Source organism: Mus caroli, chromosome 4, assembly GCF_900094665.2.
Source record: "Mus caroli chromosome 4, CAROLI_EIJ_v1.1, whole genome shotgun sequence".
NCBI classification, from domain to species: domain Eukaryota; kingdom Metazoa; phylum Chordata; class Mammalia; order Rodentia; family Muridae; genus Mus; species Mus caroli.
In genome coordinates this window covers 145,509,463-145,536,928 of record NC_034573.1, presented here as the reverse complement: position 1 = coordinate 145,536,928, position 27,466 = coordinate 145,509,463, and the positions used below count along the sequence as shown (strand labels likewise).

At 44.3% G+C, this 27,466-nt stretch overlaps 1 protein-coding gene across 2 annotated transcripts; it reads right to left on the bottom strand.

Moving 5' to 3' along the window:
- Window positions 1–2,154: 2,154 nt before the first annotated feature.
- Window positions 2,155–25,808, bottom strand: Slc35e2b (solute carrier family 35 member E2B). 2 transcript variants are annotated; one of them, XM_021161140.2, is made up of 9 exons: window positions 25,435–25,808; window positions 17,961–18,441; window positions 17,649–17,784; window positions 16,825–16,952; window positions 13,884–14,004; window positions 10,841–10,894; window positions 10,203–10,275; window positions 8,748–8,893; window positions 2,155–4,646 (listed from the first exon to the last, which is right to left on the bottom strand). In XM_021161140.2, the coding sequence occupies exons 2-9, from the start codon at window positions 18,280–18,282 to the stop codon at window positions 4,409–4,411; spliced, it is 1,218 nt and encodes a 405-aa protein (XP_021016799.1). In that variant the 5' UTR covers window positions 18,283–18,441; window positions 25,435–25,808; the 3' UTR covers window positions 2,155–4,408. The 2 variants fall into 2 exon arrangements, with proteins under 2 accessions (XP_021016799.1, XP_021016798.1); XM_021161139.2 differs by lacking the exon at window positions 25,435–25,808 and adding an exon at window positions 24,981–25,413.
- Window positions 25,809–27,466: the final 1,658 nt, after the last annotated feature.

Sequence of the window (27,466 nt, the reverse complement as noted above, 5' to 3'; positions counted from 1 at the left end):
AGTATTGTTTGGTATAAAGCAAATATGACTTGGCTTTGATGCAGACAATTGTCCACCCTAAACTGTGGCCTTTTCCAAAGTGCCAACATTGAACGAACATACTCACAATTACATTATTGTTAAGTCCAGACATTACAAGTGAATTTAATATGCAGCTTGAGTCCCAGAAATGAAAAGTAAAAACAAACAAAAACCCCACAAACACACAACTAGCCAACTTGATTTAACTCAAACTAAACTTGGACATATTAGGAAGGGTCCAGCAACCGGCAAAGTCAGGGTCAGAGTACCCAGGACAACGTACTTCAGAGACACTGAAGTTAAAACCTACTACACTCTAATTGTGGTGGGTACTATTTGTCCACAATCAGCATGTCCTGTTCTAATTCATGGGGGGAGCAAAGGCATTTATAAACTAAGAAAAACAGGCTGGAGGCCATGTCTCAGAGAAAGAATAGCAGCCTAGCATTCCTGAAGCCGTGAGTTCTATGCCTAGCACAACAACCAAAGGGTGGGAGAATGAAGAGATGAAGAGGCCCCCCACAGGGAGATCAATATTTACGTCTTAAGAAAAAACAAAAGATTGATGTTCAAAGGCAGGAGAGTCAGAAGTGGTGACACATACTTGTAATCTCAGTACTGAGAACGCTGACTTAGAAGGATCTAGAGTTCAAGGACTTTAAGGACAGTATGGGTCACATAGGTAAATGCAATCTCAGGAGCCGGCATTGTTTCCCATCTGTACTAACATCTTTGTTTACCCCTTTCCAATGTTAAGAAGACATCACTTGGACAGATGTGACAGGCTGTGCTGAGCATCTGTTATCGTCACTGAGCAAAGTGACCATCTGAGAGCAGGATCACAAAGCCACTTGTTTTGTGCTGTTTTTAAGGCACAAAGTAAAAGTTTATTTGGCCGAATCCCTTGAGCAGCTTTAATTCTCTTTAATCTCCTCTGATTCATCATTTTTACTTTTCTTGAGACAAGGTTTTTCTGTGTAACAGAGCCCTAGGGGTCCTGGATTGGGCTTTGTAGACCAGGCTAGCCTCAAACTCACAGAGAATCGCCTGCCTCTAACTCCTGAGTGCTGGGATTGAAAGTGTAAACCACCACCATCTGAAGACAGATGATAATCCTAATATTTGAGAAATTGTGATCATAAAATTTTTTTTGAAACTTGGTCTCAATATGTAGCCCAAGCTTGCCTTGAATCACTATGCACTCTTATGCTTCCAAATTATTAAGATTATATGTATGTGCCATCATGATCGGGTTTAAAAACAAACAAAACAGGAGCTGGTAAGATGGCTGATCTTCAAGACAACCCGAATTCAATTCCCAGGAGCCACATGGCAGCTCATAATTATCTGTAACTCCAATTTCAGGGGATCCAACACCCTCATAAAGACACACATGCAGGCAAAACACCAATGCATATAAAACAATGAATTAAAAAACTACTTTCCGGCCGGGCGGTGGTGGCACACGCCTTTAATCCCAGCACTTGGGAGGCAGAGACTGGTGGATTTCTGAGTTCGAGGCCAACTTGGTCTACAAAGTGAGTTCCAGGACAACCAGGGCTATACAGAGAAACCCTGTCTCGAAAAACCAAAAAAACAATAAATAAAACCTTTCCTTGTCTTTTAGTATTAGAAGTTTTGGGGTTATTTTTGTTGTCTCCCCTTCATCCTTCTGGCCCACATCTGCTGCTGGTGATCAACCCAAGAGCTTCACAATACATGTCAGTGATGTGCCACTAAGGTATACCCCAAATCATGGACGTTTTTAAAATTTATTTATCTATTTATTTGGTTTTTCAAGACAGGTTTTCTCTGTGTTGCCCTGGCTGTCCTGGAACTTGTTCTGTAGTCTAGACTACCCTCAAACTCAGAGATCCGTCTGCCTCTGATTCCCAAGTGCTGGGATTAAAGGCTTGTACCACCTCCCCCAGCAAATGTATTTATTTATTTATTTTTTATATTTATTTTTTTATATGTAAGTACACTGTAGCTGTCTTCAGACACTCCAGAAGGGGGAGTCAGATCTCATTACGGATGGTTGTGAGCCACCATGTGGTTGCTGGGATTTGAACTCCTGACCTTTGGAAGAGCAGTCGGGTGCTCTTACCCATTGAGCCATCTCACCAGCCCCTATTTTTAAGATATATGTGTATGTGTGTGTGTTCATACACAAGCCCGTGTTCAGATGCCCAGAGAAGCCAGAGGCATTAGAATCCCTAAAGCTGAAGTTATCGGAAGTTGGTGAAACACTACATGAGTTCTGGGAACTGAACTTGGGTCCTCAGCAAGAAACAACCACTCGGCCATCTCTGTAGCTCCTAGAAGTATTTTTGAAATTAGAAATGTGTATATCTTTTAACTATGCATGCAGTGAGTAAGCAGATAGCTGGCTCAGAAAGTCAATCCAGTGTTCTGTTTACAACAGACCAGACAATGACATAAACTCAGGAGGAATTATCCAGGACAGGGAATGACACGTGGTGTCAAATATTTGTACATTTACATCAGTAACAATTCATGAAGAACATAGTATTCTATGAAAGTACTAACAAAGTCAATTAAAAATGTATTGTTATGGTATAGTCATAACAAAACAGGGCCGTTCCAAGATTCTCAACCCAGCCCTGTCCTGGAAGACCTGAAGGAAGAAGCTGATTCCATGATCTTTCCACCTATGAGGACAAGTCTCAAATCAGCTTTAGAGAAAATTGCTTTAAGAAAAATCTTTGTTTTTGTTTCTAGCCCAAAACTTAGAAAATCAAAACAAGCTGAGTCTGGTGACGTGGGGAAGGGATGGCCAGAGCAAATCACAATAGGTCATTTCCTAATTAAACATAGGACACAGGCAGAAATTCCAAATAATAGTAAGAAGCCAGGCATGTAGAGCTCTGAGCATACTTAGACAAGGTCTGTGGGAAGGCCAGAAGAGCTCTTCCAACCAATACCCACAAGCACGTGCTCTTCGGTATCAGCAGCTCCACAGCCAGATCTTGAGCAGACAGGTCTACTACACAGATTAATCCAACGTCTGCCATCTGTCCTCCACTGGACCTTTATTTTGAGAAGAGCAAAGAGGAAGGAACTAGAAACCTGGGCAAAGTCAAATGAGAGAACATCTTCACAATGGAGGTGGGTGACCTTACATAGCATAGTAAAGACACACCTAGCTGATGTCTAGCACACATCAGCTTCTTTTAAAAGTTGGCTTATGGATTAAAAGGCCTCATTTTGATCCATCATCATGGCAGATGGCTTTTTCAAGTAAATAAAATGTAGACATAATTATTGCTCTTTTTCACCCCAATATCTTTTTGAACCACCATGTGCACGAAAGACTTAGAGCAGGGAGGACCAGTGAGACCTGGACAAGGAGTGCCAGTGGCTGCAGCTTGTAAGTAATGGAGTCTTAGAGACTGGCTAGCAACAGACTGCACCCCACACACAACTCACAAAATGCCGAATAATGTAGAACCTCAGAGTCCTAACCCAAGGCCCACTGTTGTCCTCCACTCCACCTTAAGCTCTGGAGACCTGGTGGCTCAAGCAGTCATCATATGATCCCTGATGAAGTTAGTTGTGCATGTACACTTTGATGTACCTTACATGGAGACACTCGAGAAACCTCTACAGGCATCTGCTATGTCAAAAAGCAGTGTCCCTTTAACTACAGCATAGCCTGTAAACATTCAAATGCTCTTCAAAACTTCCCTGTCATCCATCCTGAAGGGAAATCTTCATAGGGTAGCCAACCGTGCTATTCAGAATAGCCCACTTCACATTCACATACTTAAAATGGAAAAGCTCTCCAGACCATCTGTTTGAATTTGCTGCCAACTTCCTAGAATGGGCAACCACAAAATGGTAGCAGAAACATGGGACAACAACCCTGGAACAGGGTAGTTCAATGTAGCACAGGCCAAGGAGGAGACACTTCTCCTTCACACAGCACTGTCTCCGTGGCAGGAGAAACTTGTCTATTCTGCCTGCTACTCTGGGTTTATGGCTCCATGCTAGAGTCATTGGCATCTGGAATGTCTGTTTCATAGACTGTCAAGAACCAAGAGGCTTCCGTGCCTGTAGTAGTGGTGGTGGTGGTGATAGAAAAGTTTAGGTCTCCTGGATGGCATCAAACAGACAGCAACTCGGGATGATTCTGAAGCCTGTGCTTATTCCACAGTGCAGGCTGGGCACTGAGACACTGGTTCACTTGCAGCCAGGGAAGCTGTAGATCATTTGATCCCTCCTGTGGTGCTCTGCTAGGCAGAAGCTGAATCCCAAATTCCCCATCTGATTTCCAGGAGAGATCTGCCCTGCATCATTTTCCTCTCTCTTCCACCATGGAGTACAGAAGGAACATCTAGGCCTGGATCTACACAGCATCAGGTGATCAGTGGTGCTGTCTAGAGTCCTGGGGAACAAGGAGCTCTGTGTCATCTTCTAGGTTTCGGCTGGTGGCTGTGACCAGACTCTGCATAGTCTCCTGCTGATACTGCCTGGCCTTGTTGTAGAGCAAGACACCCACTGTGACAAGGATGGTGCCAATGGCAGACAGGCTAGTAATTTTGTTTCCAAAAACGATGATGCTGAGCCAGATAGACAAGGCGTGCTTCACAGTACTGGCGACACTACAGCAGTAGAGATAACAGTCAGACTCTGGGTTCACACCCACACAGGGTATAGCCTGCAGCTGGCAGTAACTACAAATGTCACACAATGCAACAGTGCTGTGTTGTCCATCCAGGGTCTCAGCCCCAAGAGGGACATGGATAAGGCGCCCACCACAGAGGGGCTAGGAGCATTTGGGGGTTCACCTGCATCTTCGCTCTTTTATTTCCCAGGTTTATTCTTTTTTTAATGAAAAATTTTAAAACAAGGGCTGAAGAAATGTCTAAGTAGGTAAGAGCAATGGCTGCTCTTTCAGAGGACCTGGGTTTGGTTTCCAGCACCCATTTGGTGGCTCAAAACTGTAACTCCAGTCCCAGGGAATCCAATGCCCTCTTCTGACTTCCATGGGCACCAAGCATGCACATGATGTACATGCATATACATTCCCCACTACCTGGGATTGATGAAGGAGCCTTGTCACTTGTGCTTCAGCTTTCTGTCTTCCCTTCAGTTATAGCCAGGCCAACATCTATCTCTCTAAATAGATGAGGCTGCTTAGAATGCTGCCTCTGCTTCCTAAGTACTGTGATTATAAGAGTGCATTATCACACCCAGTTTGGCCTTAGTTTTTTGACTTTTTAAAAAACCATCTTATTTATTATTTTACTTCTTGTGTATACATACAAAGATTCTCTTTTTTTTTTTTTTTTTTTTTTTTTTGGTTTTTCGAGACAGGGTTTCTCTGTATAGCCCTGGCTGTCCTGGAACTCACTTTGTAGACCAGNCTCACTTTGTAGACCAGGCTGGCCTCAAACTCAGAAATCCGCCTGCCTCTGCCTCCCGAGTGCTGGGATTAAAGGCGTGCGCCACCACGCCCGGCACAAAGACTCTCTTATAAACACCACCTGCCAATAAAAAAGCTTATGGCTACCCGGCAATGGTGGTGCATGCCTTTAGTCCCAGCACTTGGGAGGCAGAGGCAGGCAAATTTCGGAGTTTAAGGCCAGCCTGAGTTCCAGGACAGCCAGGGCTACACAGAGAAACCCTGTCTCAAAACACCAAAAAAAAAAAAAAAAAAAGCTTATGGCCAATGAGCTTAGGCAGAAAATAGGAGGTGGGACATATTCTGGTAGGGATAGAAAGAATCTGGAAAATAGTCAGAGGTGAGATAAACTCAGGTTAGAATAAGGGAAGATTCACCCCACATTGCAGAGAAGACAGAAGTAAACCAGCTAATGTAGCTGAACTCAAGTTAGAATAAACGGGATAATAAGTTAAGAGATAGTTGAGAACAAGACAAAGCTTATTGCCTAGGGCATTTATTAATAAATAGTCTCAGAGTCATTATTTATAGGAATTAAGTGGTCAGGAAGAAAAAATAGCTTTTACATGTGTGAGTTTTCCTGCATGTCTCTATGTGCACACACTCCTGATGCTCACAGAAATAGGGGGAGAGGATGAGATCCCCTGAAAATGGAGGCTTTGGATGGTTGTAAATCACCATGTGGGTGCAGGGAATCAATTCCAGGTCTTCTTCAAGAGCAACAAGTGCTCTGAACCTGTAAGTTAGCTCTCTAGCTCCTCATCTTATTAGTTTTTTGAGACAAGGTCTTGCTATATACCCTAGGCTGGCGTTGAACTTGCAAGGGTCCTTCTGCATTAGTGTCCTGAATGATGGAATTACATAAGTGTGCAACCATGCTGCCTCATTTATTTGAACTAAAATGTTATTTTATTCTGTGTGTATGTGCATGTACCAGGCTGGATGTATGTGCACCATGAGACCACATAGGTCAGAAGAGGTGTTAGATCCCCTGGAACTGGAGTAATACATGGATGTAAACTGTAGTGTATGTGCTTGCTACTGAGTCCTGGTCCTCTGCAAGAGCAGTGAGCAGTCTTAACCCTGAGCCATCTTCCAGCACCTGGATTGAAATATTTTAAAGTGAAGATATTTGTGAAGTGTGCATGTGCGTGCATATATGTGTGTGTATGTGTGTGTGTGTGTGTGTGTTACCAGTGTGGAGAGAAAGAATTTTCATCATGGATCCTAGTCTTGACTCTTAACTATTCTGCTTCAAACTTCTGAGGACTATGGCGATACCCCAGCAACATTGTGATGTTTTGCCTCTAAATACGTCAGTTTACTTTCTATACAGAATGAGACAAACTCCATGCCTACTGTCAAGATCCTCACAGCCCTGAGGAGGAAAAGTAACCTTAAGAGGCTGTAATTTGTTAAGATAAACTTGTCCCAAGCACACATTTGGACAACTGTTACCAAGTAGTAACAGTTAATAAGAAATACATGAAGATGCCTGGACTTTTATTCTGTTGGTCTGGGATTATGGATAACTTAGTTTTTATTCTTTTCTGCCCCTTTGAACTTTCTATGATGAGAACAATAGGTTCTATGTGTTAGATATCTCTGGAGTAAACTGAGCACAGATAGAAATATCTGGAAAAAAACTGAGCCTGTATTGAGTGTGTATAGACTTTTTTCCTTGTTACTGCTCCCTAAAGATGCAGTGTAACAGTTATTTATAGCATTTTGTTAGTCCTAAATGTAGTTTCTGTGCAAATTCTTTGCCATTTTATATAAGGAATTTAAGATCTGTGGATTTTGAATCAGGTATGGTAGTACATGCCTGTGATCCCAACATTTGAGAAATAGCAGCAGAAAAATTATGGAATCTTTCGGTTTCCTTGGCTGTATATTGGGTCCCAGACCAACATAGGCTATATATAAGACCATTTCAAAGAGAAAAAGTAATGTGTGAATCTCAGCACTGGTGGATGGTTCTGGAACCATTCTCCCTCAGATACTACCGGAGGTCTGTGCTTATTTGTTATTTCCACAACAGAAATAAAACAAAATCTTTTTAAATAAAAGATTAATTTTTTGCAAATTTATTTATTATTATTTAATTGGTTTGTTTTTTGAAGCAAGGTTTCTCTTTATAGCTTGGCTATCCTGGAACTTCCTTAGTAGACCAGATATGCCTTGAACTCACAGAAATTCTCCTACTTCTGCCTCCTGAGTGCTAGAAATTGAAGGTGTGTGTCACCACTGCCTGGTATGAGGCTTTATTTTTATTTTATGTGTATGGAAGTTTTTGTCCGTGTGTAAGTATGCGTGTGATGTATGTGCAGTAACCAAGGAGGCCACAAGAAGGGTGTTGGATTCCCTGGAGCTGCACTTACAGGTGATTGTTAGTTACCACGTGGGAGCAGTTATCAAACCGAGAAGAGCAGCCACTGCACATTCTATAGTGCATATATGAGCCATCTCTCCAGCACATCTTTTTCTTTTTGAAGAATCACCAACATTGAAAAATGAAATATCAAGCCAGGCAAGGTGATACATGCCTTTAATCCCAGCACTAGGGAGGCAGAGGCAGATGAATCTGTATAAATTCTAAGCCATCCTGGTCTATAGAGTGAGTTCCAGGCCACCAGAGGTACACAGAGAAATCTGTCTAAAAAAAACCAAAACAGGGGGCTGGAGAGATGGCTCAGTGGTTAAGAGCACTGACTGTTCTTCCAGAGGTCCTGAGTTCAATTCCCAGCAACCACACGGTGGCTCACAACCATTTGTAATGAGATTGTGGGTTAGAAGACAGCTACAGTGTACTCATTGAAATGAATAAATAAGTCTTTGGGAAAAAAATCTTTAAAACAAAACAGAAAGACAGAAAGTGATTAAACTCAAACAGAAAAAGTACTCTTAGCCGGGCGTGGTGGCTCACGCTTTTAATCCCAGCACTCGAGAGGCAGAGGCAGGCGGATTTCTGAGTTGGAGGCCAGCCTGGTCTACAAAGTGAGTTCCAGGACAGCTAGGGGTATACAGAGAAACCCTGTCTCAAAAAAAAAAAAAAAAAAAAAGTACTCTTGTCAACTTCTATAGTAAGTGCTCAGGAATAAACATGTGGCCACCAGTGCCTATCTAGGACAACATAAACATATCCCAATATCTATCTAGACAACTCTGTCAGCTCTGTAGATAGACAAAGAATTTCAGAAAATTTTCAGCAACGTGGATTTCTAGGAAAAAATTCCCTGCAAATCTACTTCATGTAGTGATGGCACAAAATATCTAATGAATCTAATGTTCCACTCACCTGAAAGTCACAGGGGAGATCTTTCCCATCAGGGCATAGGCAGTGACACTCTGAAGGTGAAACAAGGCGCCATCTGTCAGCAGCAACAGCACGATGTCCTGGCTATAGCTGAAGCTCTTCCCACTCCTTCCAATCACAGGGATATCCTATGGACAAAACAAAAGGACACTCTTCTGGCCTATGTCTCCCTGTCACCGTCACTGCTGAGAGAATATGATGTCACTGGAGCCCGGTAACTGAAAATCAGGAACACTGAGAGCACTGTTCCCTTTGTCAGGACTCTCAGGATGTACATAAGAGTGCTACAGAAGAAACTGAAACTGCTGTGCACTGCTAATGAGAACATAAAATGTTTCAATCAACCATTCCCGTTCCAAGACTACATTCCCAAGACACACCCCCATTTGCAAAGGATGTAGAGATGAGAAATACCTTTACCATGTGTGTAACTGTGGGGGGCAAGGCAAAGACTATGTTCGTGATCACTATAGACTTCCCAGTGCAATATGCTTTAAGGAAAGAAGTTTATACAGACACACGCTTTGATAAACTAAGAGACTCAAGGAAATATGTCATGAGTCTGTCTGTAACCACACTAGATGGCCATGCAGGAAAGGGAGCTGAGGGTGGAGGAGCCTCTCAGTTTGGTTTCACATATTGACTGAGGTGGGTGTGGAGACACATTCATTTAATACTAGTAATCAAGAGGCTGAGGCAGGCGTATCTCTAGGTTTGAGGCCAACCACATACCAGACCCTGTCTCAAAACAACAAAAAACTCTGTGGACTCTGAGACAGGGTTTCTCTGTGTAGCCTTGGCTGTCCAGGAACTTACTGTAAACCAGCCTAGACTCCTCATCTACTAACGGAGATCTGCCTGCCTCTGCCTCCCAAGTGCTGGGATTAAAGGTGTATGCCACCACCCAGCTCTACTGACTGACTATTCTACAGTGGAAAAAAATATCCTTTTACAAAGGAAAAGATAAATTAAGCAAGCCTTAAAACCTTAAAACTAAGCCGGGCGTGGTGGCGCACGCCTTTAATCCCAGCACTCGGGAGGCAGAGGCAGGCGGATTTCTGAGTTCGAGGCCAGCCTGGTCTACAAAGTGAGTNTTCTGAGTTCGAGGCCAGCCTGGTCTACAAAGTGAGTTCCAGGACAGCCCGGGCTATACAGAGAAACCCTGTCTCGAAAAACCAAAAAAAAAAAAAAAACCTTAAAACTAGAGGCAGAGTTCGAGGCCAGCCTGGTCTACAAAGTGAGTTCCAGGATAGCCAGGGCTACACAGAGAAACCCTGTCTTGAAAAACCAAAAAAAAAAAAAAGAAAGAAAGAAAAAAACCAAACCAAACAAAACAAAAACCCTTAAAACTAAAAATAGGCCGCCCACCCTTCTTCTCCTGAACTGTCAAAGGGTAACAGTAGTCCCAGTGTGGTGGATGCCAGGCTGGAAACCCACCATGAAGAAGGTCCATGCCGGAATCAGCAAGGCCACAGCAGCAGCACTGGTGTAGAATTGCAGTTCCGGGGCCCTGCAGTGACAGAAGATACTTGCTCTTTCCCATGCTTGAGTCTGGGCTTCTACACAGATCCTTTCAGAGAAAAACCTAAAGAATCAACAATCTAGAACTATGTCTCCCACAATGACAATGATGCCCTTGGCTCCGTAGAATGAAAGGGTCACCATGAACTGAACTGGCTGTTTGGTGGTCTGAGGAGTAAGTTGGGAAACGGGTGGATTTTCTCTCAATTTTTTACAAAGACCTGTCAAAGCTGTTCAAAACACTCCAAGTGAGTTCAGGCTCCCAGAGGTCATTCAGGGCTGTACAATAATCAAAAGTCCTACTAGGCCTTATGAAATTAGATTCAATATTGGACATGAAAGTGCATACCTTTGATCCCAGGGCTTAGGAGGCAAAGGCAAAGATCACAGGATCTTTGTGAAGTCAAGGCCAGCCTGGTCTATATAGCAAGTTCTAGGACAGCCAGGACTACGTAAGGAGATGCTGTCTCATCCCCTCCCCACTCCACTTCCACACACTACCGCCACCAAACACAAAAATAAAAATTAGAAATCCTCTTACTAGAGATACTTACGAGAACCGGTATTTGTCCCCACTGAGAAGCTTTTTTGAAAAAACATTCTGCAAACTAGAACAAAGATAAAATAACCTTTATGTGGTTAATGAGTAAGGAGCTCATAGCAAAGGCTGCAAAGGCAGACAGCCACTGGCACTTACTTGCCAGAGGTTGTCTAGGCATCATCTCATTAAGAAGTAGAACTGTGCCTATTGTCCCTATAGACAAGTAAATAGAAAAATGTAGAACCTGAATGATCTGCCATCTCAGACATCAGAGGACCACAACAGTCTTGATCTGCACACCTTGAAAAACCCAACAAGGGAAGTAGAGGCAAGAATATTCAAGGTCGGGCTGGAGAGATGGCTCAGTGGGTAAGAGCACCCGACTGCTCTTCTGAAGGTCCAGAGTTCAAATCCCAGCAACCACATGGTGGCTCACAACCATCTGTAACGAGATCTGGTGCCCTCTTCTGGAGTGTCTGAAGACAGCTATTATACTTACATATAATAAATAAATAAATCTTAAAAAAAAAAAAGAATATTCAAGGTCATCTTCAGATACATAATGAGTTAGAAGCCAGCCTGGGCTAAGCAGGACCCCGTTCCAAACATCAAAAGAAGGGTTGGAGAGATAGCTCACTTGTCAAGAGCACTTGTTACTCTTGGAAGAGGACACAGATTTGGTTCCTAGAACTGACATGGTGGCTAACAACCTTCTATAACTTAGGTTCCAGGGCATCCTGCATCCTTTTCTGACCTCCATGAATCTCTGAGGGTATCAGATACATATGTGATGCACAAACATACATGCAGGCGAAACACTCATACATCTATAATAAAAATAAATCCAAGTCAGGGGTGATGGCACACACCCTTGATCCCGGCACTCAGGAGGCAGAGGCAGGAAGGCCTCTGTGTATTCAAAGACACCCTGGTCTGCATAGTAAGTTCCAGGACAGCCAAGACTAAGTAGAGAGAACTTATCTCAAACAAACAAAGAAAACCTAAACTAAGCAAGATAAGCAAGCAAACAAAACCAAAATAAAAATAACTCTCTTGGAATGAAGTTCCCATAAATTCATATTAGGACCCAAGCCAACGAGGACCCCAAGACAAGTATGTAATTATTCATGCAGACAACCCAAGGGAAAACCACAGGTTTAAGCCAGATCAGATACACCACAGTGAAACCACACAAGTAGCCAATGGGAAACCACACAAGTAGCCAATGGGAAAATAAAATAATTCTGGCTCCAAAAGTGACCTCAGAGCCAGGTGATGGTGCTCTTGGGACAGAGTGAGTTCCAGGACAACCAGGACTACACAGAGAAACTCTGTCTCAAAAGAAGAAAGAAAGAAAAGAAAAGAAAAAAGAAAAGGGAAGAAGAGAAGGGGAAGGGGAAGGGAAACTTCAGAGACTGGAACTTGACACTGCTGCCTAGCCTCTCTTGTGCTGACAGAATAGTGATCAGGAGGCTGTCTCCAGCAACAGAACAGTGTGAATCAAGAGCATCTGTAGATGACGTTCAGGATTCACCTGGAGGTTTTGCCTTTTAGAGGCTTACTCAACAGGGCAATAAGAAAACAAAGATTCATGTTCCCTGCAGACTGGCTTCTGAGCAGAAGGTTTCAGTGTGTGTGTAAGATCAAGAGGAAGTCAGGAAAATCAGGCTGTAGAGAATGTCTAGTGATGAGGTGTTCTGTGTGGTTAACCCTGTTAGGTTCCTGAGAACCACGAACCTTGCAGGCCAGCCCAGAGGGAGTCGTTCCTAAGGTGAGCACTTCCAATTTCTGCTCATGACTGCAAAGTCAGCTTTGTCTTCTGCAGTAACAGTGATTAACAAACCTGTAGAGACTTGTGGTGACTCGTTTCCTTTTCTCAAAAAAGGAAGGCTAGACATGCTAGTACATGCCTTAAACTCCCAGGAGACAGAGGCAAGTGGATCTCTCTGAGTTCAAGGCTAGCCTGGTCTACAAAATGAGTTTCAGGAAAATCAGGGTTAAATAGGCTAAATAGAGAGACCCTGTCTCAAAAACAAAAATAGGAGAAACCTTAAACTGATTAGAAGTTCCGAATGAATAGGTTTTGTGGTAAACGTCTGTGATAGCATGGATAGAGATCACCTGTCTGATATACTATATGTGGCTAATACCTGTCGTCGCCACACTCAGGAGATGAGGCAGAGGGACTGCAAGCTCAAAGACAGACTGGATTACACAGTGAGAAAAAAATAGTGTAAAAAGGAACAGGACTGGAATATGACATCTGGCCATCAACTGACTGTGTGACTGGAACACTATCAACAGCAACCCAACATTTTCCCTTAGGACCTTGCCACATAGCTGGCATAGTCCTGACACCAGGATATAAACAGTCACTCAGGCAGGAAGAGACAAAAGAATCCAGCTACTAGCCTGGCTTCGCAGCCTTGAGATGGTCTCTGGCTTCCTCCTTGGTTTTATTTAGATTGACTATGTGACATACAGGGTTAAGCTTGTATTTTTCATGAGCCAATGACATGCTTCCTAGAATTATCGTATTAATCACAGGGTTGATCGTAGACTTTAACAGACACACATACAGAGTTCATATGTCCGGGTGGGGTGTGCATGAGTGCTGTGGTACACATGTGAAGGTCAGAAGACATATTTACTGTGGTTTCAATGTTGTTCTCTAAGGTAGTATGTACCTTAAATAACTCACTATGTATCCCTGAACGGCCTACAGCTCCAGCAGTTCTCCTACGGAGATGACAGGTATGTTCCACCACAACAGCCTAGTTACCACACTGATTATCACAATTACCCTGATGTGTAACTGTCTTTCTAGTTAGCATTTTAAGAATCAGGACTACACAGCATTAAACTCCATCTTGGTCTGAAGAAAACGCATCTTATGTGGAAGTCATTGAGAAAAACCAGGACAGTGGAGCCTGGCTCTGAGTCCCAGAAGTGGGACTGAGCTAGCTTGGGGATGAACATCTGTGGACTAAATAAAGTAAAACCAGCATGTCTTAGGCAGCCCCTCCTTCATCATTCCCCTGTGCTTGGTGACTCACCAATCCATAATGTTGGTGGATAACGCAGCTGAAAACCCCAGGATGTTGAAGCTTATTTCCGTGGCAGTGCACAACGCTAGTCCTCCCATGACTGGAATGAGGGACAGGTTGACCAGCAGCCCTGACAAGAACAAAACAGGAGTGTGCATAAGTGTAGGTGCACACAGGCGATAGCACATATGTAAAGGTTAGAGGACAACCTGTGGGAGACAGATTTCTCCTTCCACCATTATGTCCTGGGGATTGAACTCAGGTTATCACCCTTGGCAGCTGACTCTCTCAGCCACTGCTGGCTCCTTCAGTTTGTTTCTTATTGGGAAGAAAAACAAAAAAACAAAAAAGCAAAAACCAACGAAACAAACAAATACCAAACCAAGCCAGGTATGGTGCACATCTTTAATACCAGCAATAGGGAGGCAGAAGCAGGCAGGTCTCTGAGTTCAAGGACAGCCTGGATACAGAGCTAGTTGCAAGACAGCCAGGGATATACAGAAAAACCCTGTCTTAAAAAACAAAAAACAAAACAAAATAAAAAACCATACTACACAATAGATTAAAATTCTCCTTCAGGGACTGAAGAGACGACTCAGCTGCTTCCGCTACTTACTGCTCTTTCTGAGGACCCCAGTTTGGTTACCCGAGGGTTATCACTGCCTGCGACTCAGTAACAGGGGATCTGACACTTTGTTTTGGCCTTTGTAGGAACTTTTTCTTTTTTTTAAAAAGGTTTATATGAGTACACTGTAGTTGTCTTCAGACACACCAGAAGAGGACATCAGATCTCATTATAGATGGTTGTGAGCCACCATGTGGTTGCTGGGAATTGAACTCAGGACCATTGGAAGAGCAGTCAGTGCTTTTGGTCCAACTTGGGCTTCACAAGAGTCAGAATTCCAGTTCTAAGTCAGGCATTTTCCAGACTGTCCCCTAGGTCAGACGTCTATCCCAGGCCACTGAGATTCACAGCTACCACACACCATCTCTTATGGAGATGGTGACACATAATTGGGAAACTTTTTTCAGTAAGCCTAGACTCCCTTTAAAACCAAGTACCTCAGGGCTGGAGAGACGGCTCAGTGGTTAAGAGCACCTCCTGTTCTTCCAGAGGTCCTGAGTTCAATTCCCAGCAACCACATGGTGGCTCACAACCATCTGTAATGGGATCTGATGCCCTCTTCTGGTGTGTCATCAGTGTACTCATATCATTAAGTAAATGATATTTAAAAAAATATTTATTTAATCTAATATTATGCAACTTTTATTTTAGTTTTAGTTTTTTTTTTTAATCATTTTGTATGTTCTGTACCCATGTAAATGTACATCAACTGCATGCAGAGCCCGTGAAGGCCAGAAGAGGGCATCACACTGGATCCCAAGGAACTGGAGTTACAGATTATTGTGGGTATTCTGGTTTTTCGAGACAGGGTTTCTCTGTGTAGCCCTGACTGTCCTGGAACTCACTTTGTAGACCAGGCTGGCCTTGAACTCAGAAATCCACCTGCCTCTGCCTCCTGAGTGCTGGGATTAAAGGCGTGTGCAACCACGCCCGGCAGAAGATCAACTCTTAATTACTTGAACATAACTATCTTGAATATGCTGATTTTTGCTTTTAAAGATTTGTTTTGACTGATGTCTATGTGTAGGTATCTATGTGCATGTGTGTCACTTGTATGCAGGTGACCTCAATAGCCAGAACAGAGTGTGTTGGATTCCTGGAGCTGGAGCAAAGTCAGTTGTGAGGCTCAAATATGGATCCTGAGAACAAAACTTAGGATCTCTAGAATGGCAGCAAGTGCTCTTAACCATCTTAGCCATCTTTCTAGCCAGGAATATGTTGATTTTTTTTTAAAGGGTTCATGGGGTAGGAGCACTGGAGAGGAACCCTAGCAGATTAGGGCACTGGCTGCTCTTGCAAAGGATCTGGGATGATTCCCCACACCCACATGGTGGCTCATAACCATTTGTAAATCCAGCTCCAGGAAACCCTTGGGCACCAGGCACCATAGCAAGCACACATACATGAAAGTAAAAAATCCATACACATACAATTTTAAATTTTTTAAGGAAAAGTTCATAGGGTGTGTATCTGACATGCTAAGGAAATAAGTACATCTGGCTTCCTAAGCCTTGGGGAGGATGGAAAAACAGTTGCTGTAAGAGTCACAAATCGCGAGCTAGAGAGATGGCTCATTGGTTAAGAGCATTGACTGTTCTTCCAAAGGTCCTGTGTTCAAATCCCAGCAACCACATGGTGGCTCACAACCATTCTGGTGCCCTCTTCTGGGGTGTCTGAGGACAGCCACAGTGTACTTACATATAATAAATAAAAAGGTCACAAAGCACCAGGCAGTGGTGGCGCATGCCTTTTATCCCATCACTCAGGAGGCAAGGGCAGTCAGATCTCTATAATAAGTTCAAGTCCAGCCTGATCTACAGAGCTATTTCCAGGAGAGCCAGGGATATACAGAGGAACTCTTGTCTCCAGAAAATGCCAAAAGAATTACAAAGTACACTGGGGAGGCCACCCTACTCCATTAAAGAGGGAGTGCCTATCACTTATCAGCTTTGGATCAAAGATCAGCCCTTGGGATGGTCATTTTCCAGTCCCTACTCTCTTCCCCACCCAGCTGGAAGCCAAAAAGTACAATCCTCCTTTGACCCCCGCATTCTCCCTTAACAACAGCCCCAGCACACAGTAGGCTTGATGAAGCACTTGCTCAAAGGACTGCAGAAGACCACATGTGACCTCCAAGGACACTTTTCAAACATTGAGAGCAAATGACAGTAGCAGTGTCGGTCCTAGGTCTGTCACTGCCCTTTGCTCTGAGACGCTCTAGAAAGCTGAACAAAACCCGGCTTATGAAGGGCAGTCAGTAACACTAGAGGTGCAAAAAAGGATGAGGAGGTCCAGCCCAGACAGAAGGACCCACAGAGGCCTTACCTGTGTACTCCCCCAGAATCATCCGAGACATGATCACTGTGAAAATGGGAGCCGAGCTCTTCACTGTCTCAGCAAAGGACACTGCCACATTCTTGAGGCTGACCAGCCCCAAAACCACCGTTGCAAACCTCAAAACAAGAAAAGAACACCGTGAGAAGGATCTGTCTACTTATAAAACAAAGACTCTAAGTCATGAACAGTGGCACATCTTGTTCCTCATCTCAACCAGGAAGTTAAGTCCCAAGTAAGGATGTCAACCATTACACTCAAGGATGGCAAACACCTTCCAACCATTGCTGCGTTCCTTTATTTTTTAAGGACAGGGTCTAACTATATAGCCCTAGCTGACCTGGAACTCACTATTAGACTAGACAGGCTTTGAATTCACAGAGAGCCGTCTGCCACTGTCGCTTTATAGAAGATTCTGAGAGACAGCCAGGCATGGCAGTGCACAGCTTTAATCCCAGCACTCAGGAGGTAGAGGCAGGCAGATCTCTTGTGAATTTGAGGCCAACCTAGTCTAAAATATGAGTCTAGAACACCCAGGACTATTATACAAAAAAACCCTGTTCTGAAAAACCAGCCAACCAACTAACCAAAGAATCCGAGAAGGAATGCACACATGTATTAAAGGTCACAAAACTAAAATCTAACTGCTTAGATGTCCCACAATTGTAGGGCCCTATAATTGTATCCTGTACCCTGAACACACAATCAACAGCAAAAATCACCAAGGCTTCCAATAGGGTTTCCATACTTAGTAACTAGAAAGATATTTTATATCTTAAGAAGGGAAATTATTAAGACAATGCACACATTTTTACCTCATGAGGCCCACAAAGAGCATAGTCATGATAAAATTGGGTGGGTAAGAAAGCCGGGTTTTGTGTTGATATAAACAGCAAGGAACAAATATTTTAACACATCCAATTAACGTTGTTGACAGCATCTGCACAGCACCTGTGGAGGGAAGCATGAGGCCAAGCTGAGAACGAGTTTCCCACACAAGAGCACTGAATATCACACTGCATTCCAGAAGCACATCTGGGTAAGTCCCCTTAGCCCTTTCCCTCCCTCCAGGTGGCCTGTGGTCACTCATCACTGGAGCCACCAGAAGTGCAGCAGGGAGACATTACCTAACATGCTGGGCTCTCCCTCTAACAGGGACAGGATGTATTTGTTGAGGAACAGTGTACAGAAGCTGAAGAAGAACCACAGTGTGAGGTAGACGAGAGCCCTTGAACTCCACACACCCAGATCCGACTCAATGACAGTAGTCTCCGTGATGGTGACAGTGAGCAGGCTCTCCTCTGGGCTGCCATCACCTTTTGTAAAGACAATCTTCTCACTCCGGTGACCAAAAAGAGACCCCCAAGTGAGAAGTGTTTTTCCCTTGGGCTCTTCCTCGCAGCCAGGTGCTGTCTCCTCCGGCACTTGGGATTTTGCTGCTGATGACATGCTGAGGGCACTTTCGAGGAGGGAATCTCAAAGACGGACCACATGGATCAAAGCAACTGCCCAGGCAGAGAGACACAGCTGGAGGAAGAGGCAGCAGTCCTGGTCTGCGTGAATGTTGACTCCAGCATGCTGGTCTCCAGCAAAGTAAGGAAGCAAAGGCTAAAATGGTAAGAAAAGAAACCACATTACTAATTTTGAACATCTTATATTTTTTGTAACCTGTGTAAGATGCATGTGACACCTGAATGTATCTAAGTGCAGACATATGTAGAGGCCAAAGAACAACCTGCCTTGTACCTTTGTTTGCTGTCATTTTTATTGTTTGCCACTAAGTGAGCTAGTTAGTCTGCACGCTTCCAATGGTCCTCCTGCCGATATTTTCTATCTTACCTTCTGAAGATTCTCCTGGATTTTTATTTTCAATATTGCCAAAGAAGCACTGAGATTATAATTGCCAGGCCTTGGAGCCTACACTGAGCTCAGGAGGTACCAAACTGGGTCAACCCTCTTCTTTTTCTTCTTCCCAGGTTGGTTCAGCCCACAGCAGGCCTTGCCCCCAGTCTCTAATAACATTGTCTGCATCTTCTGAGCCCTTTCAGAAACCAGGAAACAACCATAGATAGAAGGAACTGAGTGTTCCTCTCAAACTGCTATTTTTCATGCCTGGTTTCTCCATACCTTCCACTGAAACCCTCTGAACTTTATCCAAAGCCTCTACCTGTTCCTAACTGGAATGCTGATTCACCACATTGAATATTTAATTTATGAGAAGTTCTTCTTGATTCCATTTCTTTTTTTTTTTTTTTTTTNCACTCACTTTGTAGACCAGGCTGGCCTCGAACTCAGAAATCCGCCTGCCTCTGCCTCCCGAGTGCTGGGATTAAAGGCGTGCGCCACCACGCCCGGCCTTGATTCCATTTCAAACTGGCCTGTTCTCATTTTGTTCTTTCATTCCTCTTTCACATCCTTTATTGTCTCTGCTGGTTTATTATCCATAGATCATAGCGACTAGGTCCATTTTTTTCTTGGTTACTACACAGGTGATGTAGTAGAGAGCATCTCAGACTACATCCCTTCATCTCTTATCCTAGCCTAAGATTTGCCCAGGGCTCAGGACCAATTTTATGTTACTTTCTAGGCAGACACTACACTAATGGCATCAACTTAAAGCTTGGCCCAAGGATGCTCAGGCCTGTGCTACAATGTCTGTAGGTGAGAAGTCTACCACCATAAGCCAAACCATCCTGTTCTCCTGTAGATACTGGCATTTTCCTAGTACTGGCTTTGAGCAGGGTCTCATCTTTGACCTGCTTCGTCTAATGAGGACCAAGGTCACCTCCTGCCCAAAGAACACATCATAGAGTGCTTGCCTACCATGCACAAACCCTGAGATTTGCACTCTGTACTGAAGCTAATACTGGCTTCTGCCTTCCACAGGGACCAGGCATATACGTGGCTCACATATACACATGAGACAAGTACCCACACACGTAAAAAATAAGACAAATTTAAAAAAGGGCACTGTAGTGACAATTCTGGAATTTTGGTTTCTTTAAAAACACAGAACTATTCTATAGATATGGCTTTGTTTTAGTCCCAGGTGTGGGGTAAGGGGCCGCTTTGGACTGTCTGCAGCAGCTGACTATGCATCGCCTCATGCTCTAGCAGAGACATGGTTTTGCCAACTGCAGATAGTTTCTGAGATTGTGTGACATTTGGAATTCTGGAAACTTTTCAGAAGGTAGATAAATGTTAGGACCATACTAGGCGGGGTTGGTGGTTGGTGGTTGTTCAAGGGTGCAGTTTGTTAGTAGTCCTGCTCGAAGAAGAAATAAATTAGATTTGGGGATTCATTCTCTCTCTCTCTCTCTCTCTCTCTCTCTCTCCTTTCTCTTCTATCTAATGATAGGGAATGAAACTGGAGGGATAAAGGGAGGAAAAAAGAACCCACAAAGTAGCAAAGACCAGATACAGGGCACCTCTTCTTTTTAGGTGTAAGAGTGCTTTGCCTGCATGTATGTTTGTGCACCAGGTACATGCCTGGTACCTGCAGAAGTCAGAGGGTCTGATCACCTAGAACTGGAGTTGCAGAGGGTGTGAGCCAGCATGTGGGTGATGGGAATCAAACTCAGGACTTTAGCAAGAGCAACAAGTGTTCTTGATCACTAAGCCATCTCTCTACGATCATGCCTCTTTTTGAGGACCATTACAGATATCAGCTCTGGATTGTACGTCTAGCATCATGCCCTTCTGGACATCAGAATTTCTACCTCAGCAGCACCGTTAGTTCCTACTTCCATGTTTGCATGTGCCTGACTCATATAAAATATTCTATATGTACACTGAACAATGCACACACTGCCTGCCAGTGAAGACCTCACCCTAGGTACTTTACTCATCTCACTGTAGCTCAGAGGACCTGACACTCAGCTGCGAGACTTTACAGTCTGACTTGCTCTTAATGTGGGCAACACCAGAGTCTGTTCCCTTCTCCACCTACAGCTCTGCCAAGTCTCATCATTACCTTGGTGTCCCCTAATCCTAGCAAGTATCTTTCTTGCTGCTATTGTGACCCTTCAGTACATAGAAGCCTTGTAGTGTGTCCTAGAGCATTATGGGACTGGCACTGCTCCCCTAGCCCTCTAACTGCTGTTGTGCCAGACCCTGCTGTTTTCTTCTTCCTCATGACAGGCAATGCCACACTTTGGTTCTAGTGGCAACCTTCTGGGTAGCTAAACCTCCTAGGCTCTAGGACTGGCCAGACCCTGTGCTGGGATGAAAAGAGAGTTCATGGGCTGGAGAGATGGCTCAGTGGTTAAGAGCACCGACTGTTATTCCAAAGATCCTGAGTTCAAGTCCCAGCAACCACATGGTGGCTCACAACCATCTGTAATGAGCTCTGTCACCCTCTTCTGGTGCATCTGAAGACAGCTACAGTGTACTTACATATAATAATAAATAAATCTTAAAAAAAAAAAAAGAGTTCATGATTACTATATCCCTTTCCTGCCCAGGAGAGCAGACTGACTGAAGATAGAATGGCCGATTTACTATCTGGAAGGCAGCAGACAAAAAAGAAGGGGCCCAATATCCTGAGCAGTGAAGTCAGAGAAGCTTGAAGAAAGTTTCATATTGTGTTTCAGGCCCTTTGATGAGTCAAGGGTAGTCAAGCAAGGAGAAGCTGAGAGAAGCCACCCCACTGCCCCAAACACAATGTTCTGTTCACTCCGCTAGTCAGGACCATCTAACAGTGCCAAATGCAAATAGACTCCATATGTTAATTGTTCAGATATGACTTACCTTCCTTCCTTCTTTCCTTCCTTCCTTTCTTTCTCTCTCTCTCCTCTTTCTTCCTTTCTCTTTAAATTTATTTATTTTATGTATATGAGCACAGTGTAGCTGTCAGACACACATGGTTGCAGTCAATGAAGCTGGGGAGGAGTGAGAGAACCAAAGAGCCACCTACTCCTCAACATTAGACATGGAACTTGAGGTTCACGCCATACTAGTTTGCTTTGTTTCAGCGTTTCTTCACTGTGCCCCCTTCCTCCCTTTGGAATGTAATGTATACTCTATGCTATTGTATGTTGGAAGTATAAATTTAATTTTCACCTTACATGGGATTACAGTTAAGAGACTGCTTTAAGGCACAAAAGTGATTTTGGACTTTTAAAAAGTCTTGACTGAAAGACTATGGGGACTTTTGAAGTTGGCCTGAATGCATTTTTCTTTATGATATGGCTATAAAACCCTTGTGGCAAGGGAAAAGAAGGTGGTGTTTTGAATAAGAACAGCCCTACAAACTCTAATATTCGAATGCTTGGTCCCCAAATGGTGAGACTATTTGGTAAGATTAGGAGTGTGGCCTTGTTGGAGGAAGTGTGTCACTGGGGATAAGTTTGAGGTTTCAAAAGGCAGTGGTGAACATATAGGCCTTTAATCCCAGAACTGGTAGGCAGAGGCAGATGGGAGTTTGTGGCCAGCCTGATCTACAGAGAGAGTTCCAGGACAGGCAGGATTACACAGATTAACCCTGTCTTGAAAACAACTCCAGTCCCAGGGGGATTCAATGTCCTCTTCTGGCCCCTGGAGGGTTAGGGTTAGGCACTCAAGTAGTACGCAGACATATGTGCAGGCAAAATACCTATACATATTAAAAATGATAATAATCATATAATCCTATTAACAGAAGAAACTCCTGAACAGTTATCTATGTCAGGCTGAAGACTGAAAGTGCTCTGATCAATACTAAGCACAAAGTTCAGCCCTGCTTATCTTGCAGAATCAAGGGCCAGGAATTCCAGATTGAGCAGGAAGTAAATACTGTGGAAAATGGAAGCCATATTCAGTCCTAAAGACAGTTACCACATGCAGGCAGCTCTCTAGTTATGCCTAGATCACCATTCCCATGAAGTACTTTCAATAAACGATCTCCCCTCACTCTGCAAAAGCACAAGAAAGTTACTAATCCAGAGGGTATCACCATAGAACAAGTGTCACTAGCTATGGACTCCCGGCTCATTGTAAGAATGATAGAATTAGAGGATCATTTGGAGCTGGTGCTCTAAGTGGTTAAGAGCACTTGCTGAACTTCCAGAGGACCCAGGTTTGATTCTCAGCAAACCTGGAGTATACAACTATCTGTAACTCCAGTGCTAAAGGTATTCAATGGCCTCTTCTTGTCTTAGAAGGCACCAGGCATGCACATGGTACAGAGACAACAATGAGGCCAACATGCACATACATAAAATTATAAAACTACAGATTATTTGTTAGCTCTCATAATACCATATGGTCAAGCTCTTGGAGAGGTAGCAAAGACCTCTGGGAGCAGAGTTTAGCTCTATAGATGAACCAAGGGCTACTCAGCTCTAACGCTGGCAGAGTCTGACTCACCCACCCAGTCCTGGTCCAGTTCCCAGACCACAATTTGCATCAATTACAAAGAAAAGAAGGTATTAACCTGCAGGAAGCTGAAGACCACCAGCAGCAACAAGCTGCCTGCATTTAAGAACTTGTAGGTGAGCCGGGTATGGTGGCGCACACCTTTAATCCCAGCACTCGGGAGGCAGAGGCAGGCGGATTTCTGAGTTCGAGGCCAGCCTGGTCTACATAGTTGAGTTCCAGGATAGCCAGAGCTAAACAGTGAAACCCTGTCTTGGAAAACCAAAAAAAAAAAAAAAAAAAAACCAAGAGTAACCCAGGCTGGCCTTGAATGTGTCAGTTCTTCTGAATCAGCCTCCAGAACGCTGGAACCACAGGCACACACCACGATTCCTGGCTCACAATGTCATTTTTATCCCATTCAGCATTATATCTTTCCATATTCTAGTTCCATGGACCCTAGGTTAAGAATGTCTGGGCTGCTTGCTTTGTGGGGAAGGGGTGAACCAGCCCTTGGGGGGGGGGGCGAGTCTAGGCTGGTGCAATGGCTCAGGGAGTAAAGGGACTTTCTGACAATCCACATATGTGCCATGACATAGATGGGGTCACTCAAACTTTTAGTGGAAGACAGTCCACTGGTAGAGGGCTAGTCTAGCAAAGCCCTAGATTCAATCCCCAATAGAAAACGGAGGGACAGGAAGGGGGAGAATCGGGGTAGATATAAGGAAATGTTTGTTCTGAAACAGAGGACTGAGGTACTCAAATACTTGGCCAAGACATCTGGATTGGTCAGTGGTTATTTAATGAAAACAATACATCAAGTCTCCAAATACCATGCATGTCTAAAAGTTTATCTAAGGGAAATAATAACCCAGAAAAGGGCCTGCATGGGCTCACAATCTGCCCCCCCATCCTGCTTCTAACAGTGACACTTCACTCAGTAGTGAAGAATTTGTACTGAAGGGACAGTCACTCACTCCTGACTAAAGTAACACATTGCATTCTGTGGCTTTATGATAGTGTTTATCACTTTTGAAGGATGGATATTTTCAGGATCACTGGTGTGATGTGCTCAGATTTAAGACATCAACAGCTGGGGACATCCACAATACCAGCCACAGGATCTCCATCTTGTGGACAGGTCCTTCATGTTGTTCTCTGTCTCTCCATCTTCTGCACTGGAAATGAATCGCTTTAATATAAAAGCCTTCCTATCTCTTCACTTAATGGGCCTTCTTTTGCTATTTAAAATTCTCTGGTGGTGCTTTCAAATGTGCTCTGCAACCAGGGATACTTGTAGTACAGTCCCATAATTGCAGTACTGAGAGGATGAGGCAGGAGGGTCACAAGTTTAAGGCCAGACTGGGCTACCCTGTAAAGATCCTGTCTTAAAAGAAAAAAAGCACAAAAAATTATTTTCCAGTTTTTTTAATAGAGTACATTCATTCCATGAGCGGGCGACTAGACAAACACTGAACAAGGACCCCCCACACACACACCTAGTCTGCAGTTTTACTTTTTATTTTGCATTTCAAGGATTCAAAACATCAATGCTTCAAAGAGCCTGTTTCATGCCTGAAAAGTACCGGTTGAAGAAAAACCGCTGGCAGGCTAAAATAAAGTTGAGGCTTGGGACCTGGCTGAGTCGCCCATTCCACGGCACAAAATAAGACGTTTGGGGAGGCAAAATCAGTACACGCCGACAGATGACAGGGTGCCTGCACTTGTCATTGGGTATCGCTTCCTTTCCGGCGCCTGCTGCAGTCACAGCCCGCCCGCGATCCCGCCCGTGCCCATCACTGTCTCCACCCTACCTGTGCATCCAGCCCAGCGAAGCCCGCCACCTGCGCGCCCGGTGCCAACCGTCCCGGGCTGAGTCCAGGACGGCGTGCCCCCGGCCCCCGATGGGGTTCAGTTCTGGGGCTGCCACTGCAGTTTATGCAGAGCCTCAGCCCACGCCCACGGAAGATACAGCCAGCTTGCCCGCGCCGCCGACTCGGGGCCGAGCAGCTTCACCCAGAGGGGTCCAGAGTCAAGGGCGAGAGCCGCGAACCCTCCCACAGCCCTCCTAAGGGTTTTAGATTTGGGACACACACACTGGTGGGCGGGGAGAGAGCCGGACGTGACGCACAGGAAGCTGTGGCGGACTTCGCGCCGTTACGGGGGAGGAGAAGGACACACCCCATACAGGCACACAATGGCACCTTCCAGAACGTTACATCGCGGCCCACCACGGGGAACCAGGACGCCCTCACGGCGCATTCGCACCTTCCGTAGCGGTCCACCATAAACCACGGGGCGGGCGACGATGCGGGGCCACACCACCGCCTTGTGGCCTCCTGTTGGCACCTTCCGGAACGTCCCACCACTCCGGGGTCTGCGATGCTGGACGAACGTGCAAGTGTCGCTCCTCTGGCCTGTGGTACATTCCGGAACATTCCACCGAGACCAAGGTCGAGGAGCCAATCCTCTGAGGCCGCGAAGGTGCCGACCTCTAAGTCAAACCCAGGGGTTTGATTTCAAGGAGCCTAAAAACTGACCAGAAAGTCAGAAGACGAGAAGCGCTCAGTGGCGAACGTGCGAATAACCCCCGTACTCTCTGAGTCTTGGATGCTGCCGGGATGGGGACGGGGTCAGCACCATAGAGGCGGGGCCAGCAGCATAGCGACGGGGCGCTCGTTGGTCGAGCCTCAGAGGCCTCGCCTTCATGCAGGACGCTTGCTCTGTCGCCTGATCTCCCCAAGTAGCCGCTGGCTGTGAGACGCTTCCTGGCCCCTTTTATCCCTGAAGGTCATTTTGTGGAGAGGTTTGAGGTTGTTCCTTGCCTCAGCTCTGCTTTTGGTGAAACCTTCCTTTGTTTTTTCTTGGTTGTTTGAAAACTAGTAAGGTTTCTCCTTCAGATCTCGCTCAGAATGAGTTGGAGCTTCTTAAACCTTTTCCACTGGAAAACCCTTTCCGTATGCAAATCAAACGTTTACTGATAATCAACCTTAAGTCTATCTTAAAACAATTCTTTGCCCGGTACCGGAGACCAGCCTGGTCCACTTAGTGAGTTCCTGGACAACCAGGTCTATGTAAAGAGACCCTGTCTCAACAAACAAAAAACAAGTCTTTAGAACACAATGAGACAATGCAGTTTTACCACTTAAAAGCAAAGGCAAACTGGCTTACAAATGAGAAGATGTACTTTTTAAATTTTCGCACAGATCATTAAATCTTGACTGAATATCCCATACCACTGGACATGAGTATCTTCAGCATTTTTCAGAGTTGATGTTTTGATTTTATCAAAACCAAAGTGTGTTTGATTTTGTTGAATTGACGTATGTTTTAGAACCATATCAGTTGGAAATTCTGTCCTAACCACAAGCCAAGTTTTAACAATTTTTAAAAATGAAACTCAACTCACAAACTTAAGCAAGAATTTTGTTGTTGTTGGGCTCTTTCGTTTGTTTGTTTTTGTCTTTTAAGATAGTGTCTCACTGAGCCAGCATGGTGGCACACACCTTTAATCCCAGGCAGAGGCAGGCAAATTTCTGAGTTCGAGGTCAGCCTGGTCTACAAAGTGAGTTCCAGGACAGCCAGAGCTATACAGAGAAACCTTGTCTCGAAAAACCAAAAAAAAAAAAAAAAAAAAAAAGTGTCTCACTATGTACCCCTGTCTGGCCTGGAACTTACTATGTAGATCAGGCTAGTCTTGAACTCACAGAAATAGACATCTCTGCCTCTCACATTCTGGAATTATGTGCACCTATGTAAGCATTTTTTAATTAAGTTGTTTTATTTGGTGATTTTTGTTTTGTTTTGAAACAGGGCTGGTGTATCCCTGGCTGGCTTCAGATTTGATGTACAGCCAGGGCTGACCCTGACCTTGCTCTTAACCCCACAGTGCTCAGATGACAAGCATGTGTTACTATGCCTGGTTCAACTAGTAATTTTTTTAAATTTAATTATTTATTATGTGTAAGTACACTGTAGCTGTCTTCAGACACCCCAGAAGAGGGCATCAGATCTCATTTTGGATGGGTGTGAGCCACCATGTGGTTGCTGGGATTTGAACTCAATACCTTCAGAATAGCAGTCAGTGCTCTTAATCACTGAGCCATCTCTCCAGCCCTCAACTAGTAATTTTTAAAGTGATCCTGACAATACAATCCTAAAACCTACTAATAAGCAGTAGGAAAATATCAAGAGTCCTTGCTTTCTATAATTAAAACATTGTGCTTCTATAAAAGCAAAAAAACATATGTACGCTAGGAAACACTGCAGTTCATAAATCGCTATTCTCTGATGGGAGCTG

Bases quoted from the DNA above. Each gene is read 5' to 3' on its own strand.
- Slc35e2b (XM_021161140.2), bottom strand. From the start codon at position 18,282: ATGTCATCAGCAGCAAAATCCCAAGTGCCGGAGGAGACAGCACCTGGC. The intron at 10,276-10,840 runs GTAAGTATCTCT...CTGTCACTGCAG, and splicing joins GGGGACAAATACCGGTTCTC to GGCCCCGGAACTGCAATTCT. The intron at 4,647-8,747 runs GTGAGTGGAACA...CTACTGCTGTAG, and splicing joins ATCTCCCCTGTGACTTTCAG to TGTCGCCAGTACTGTGAAGC.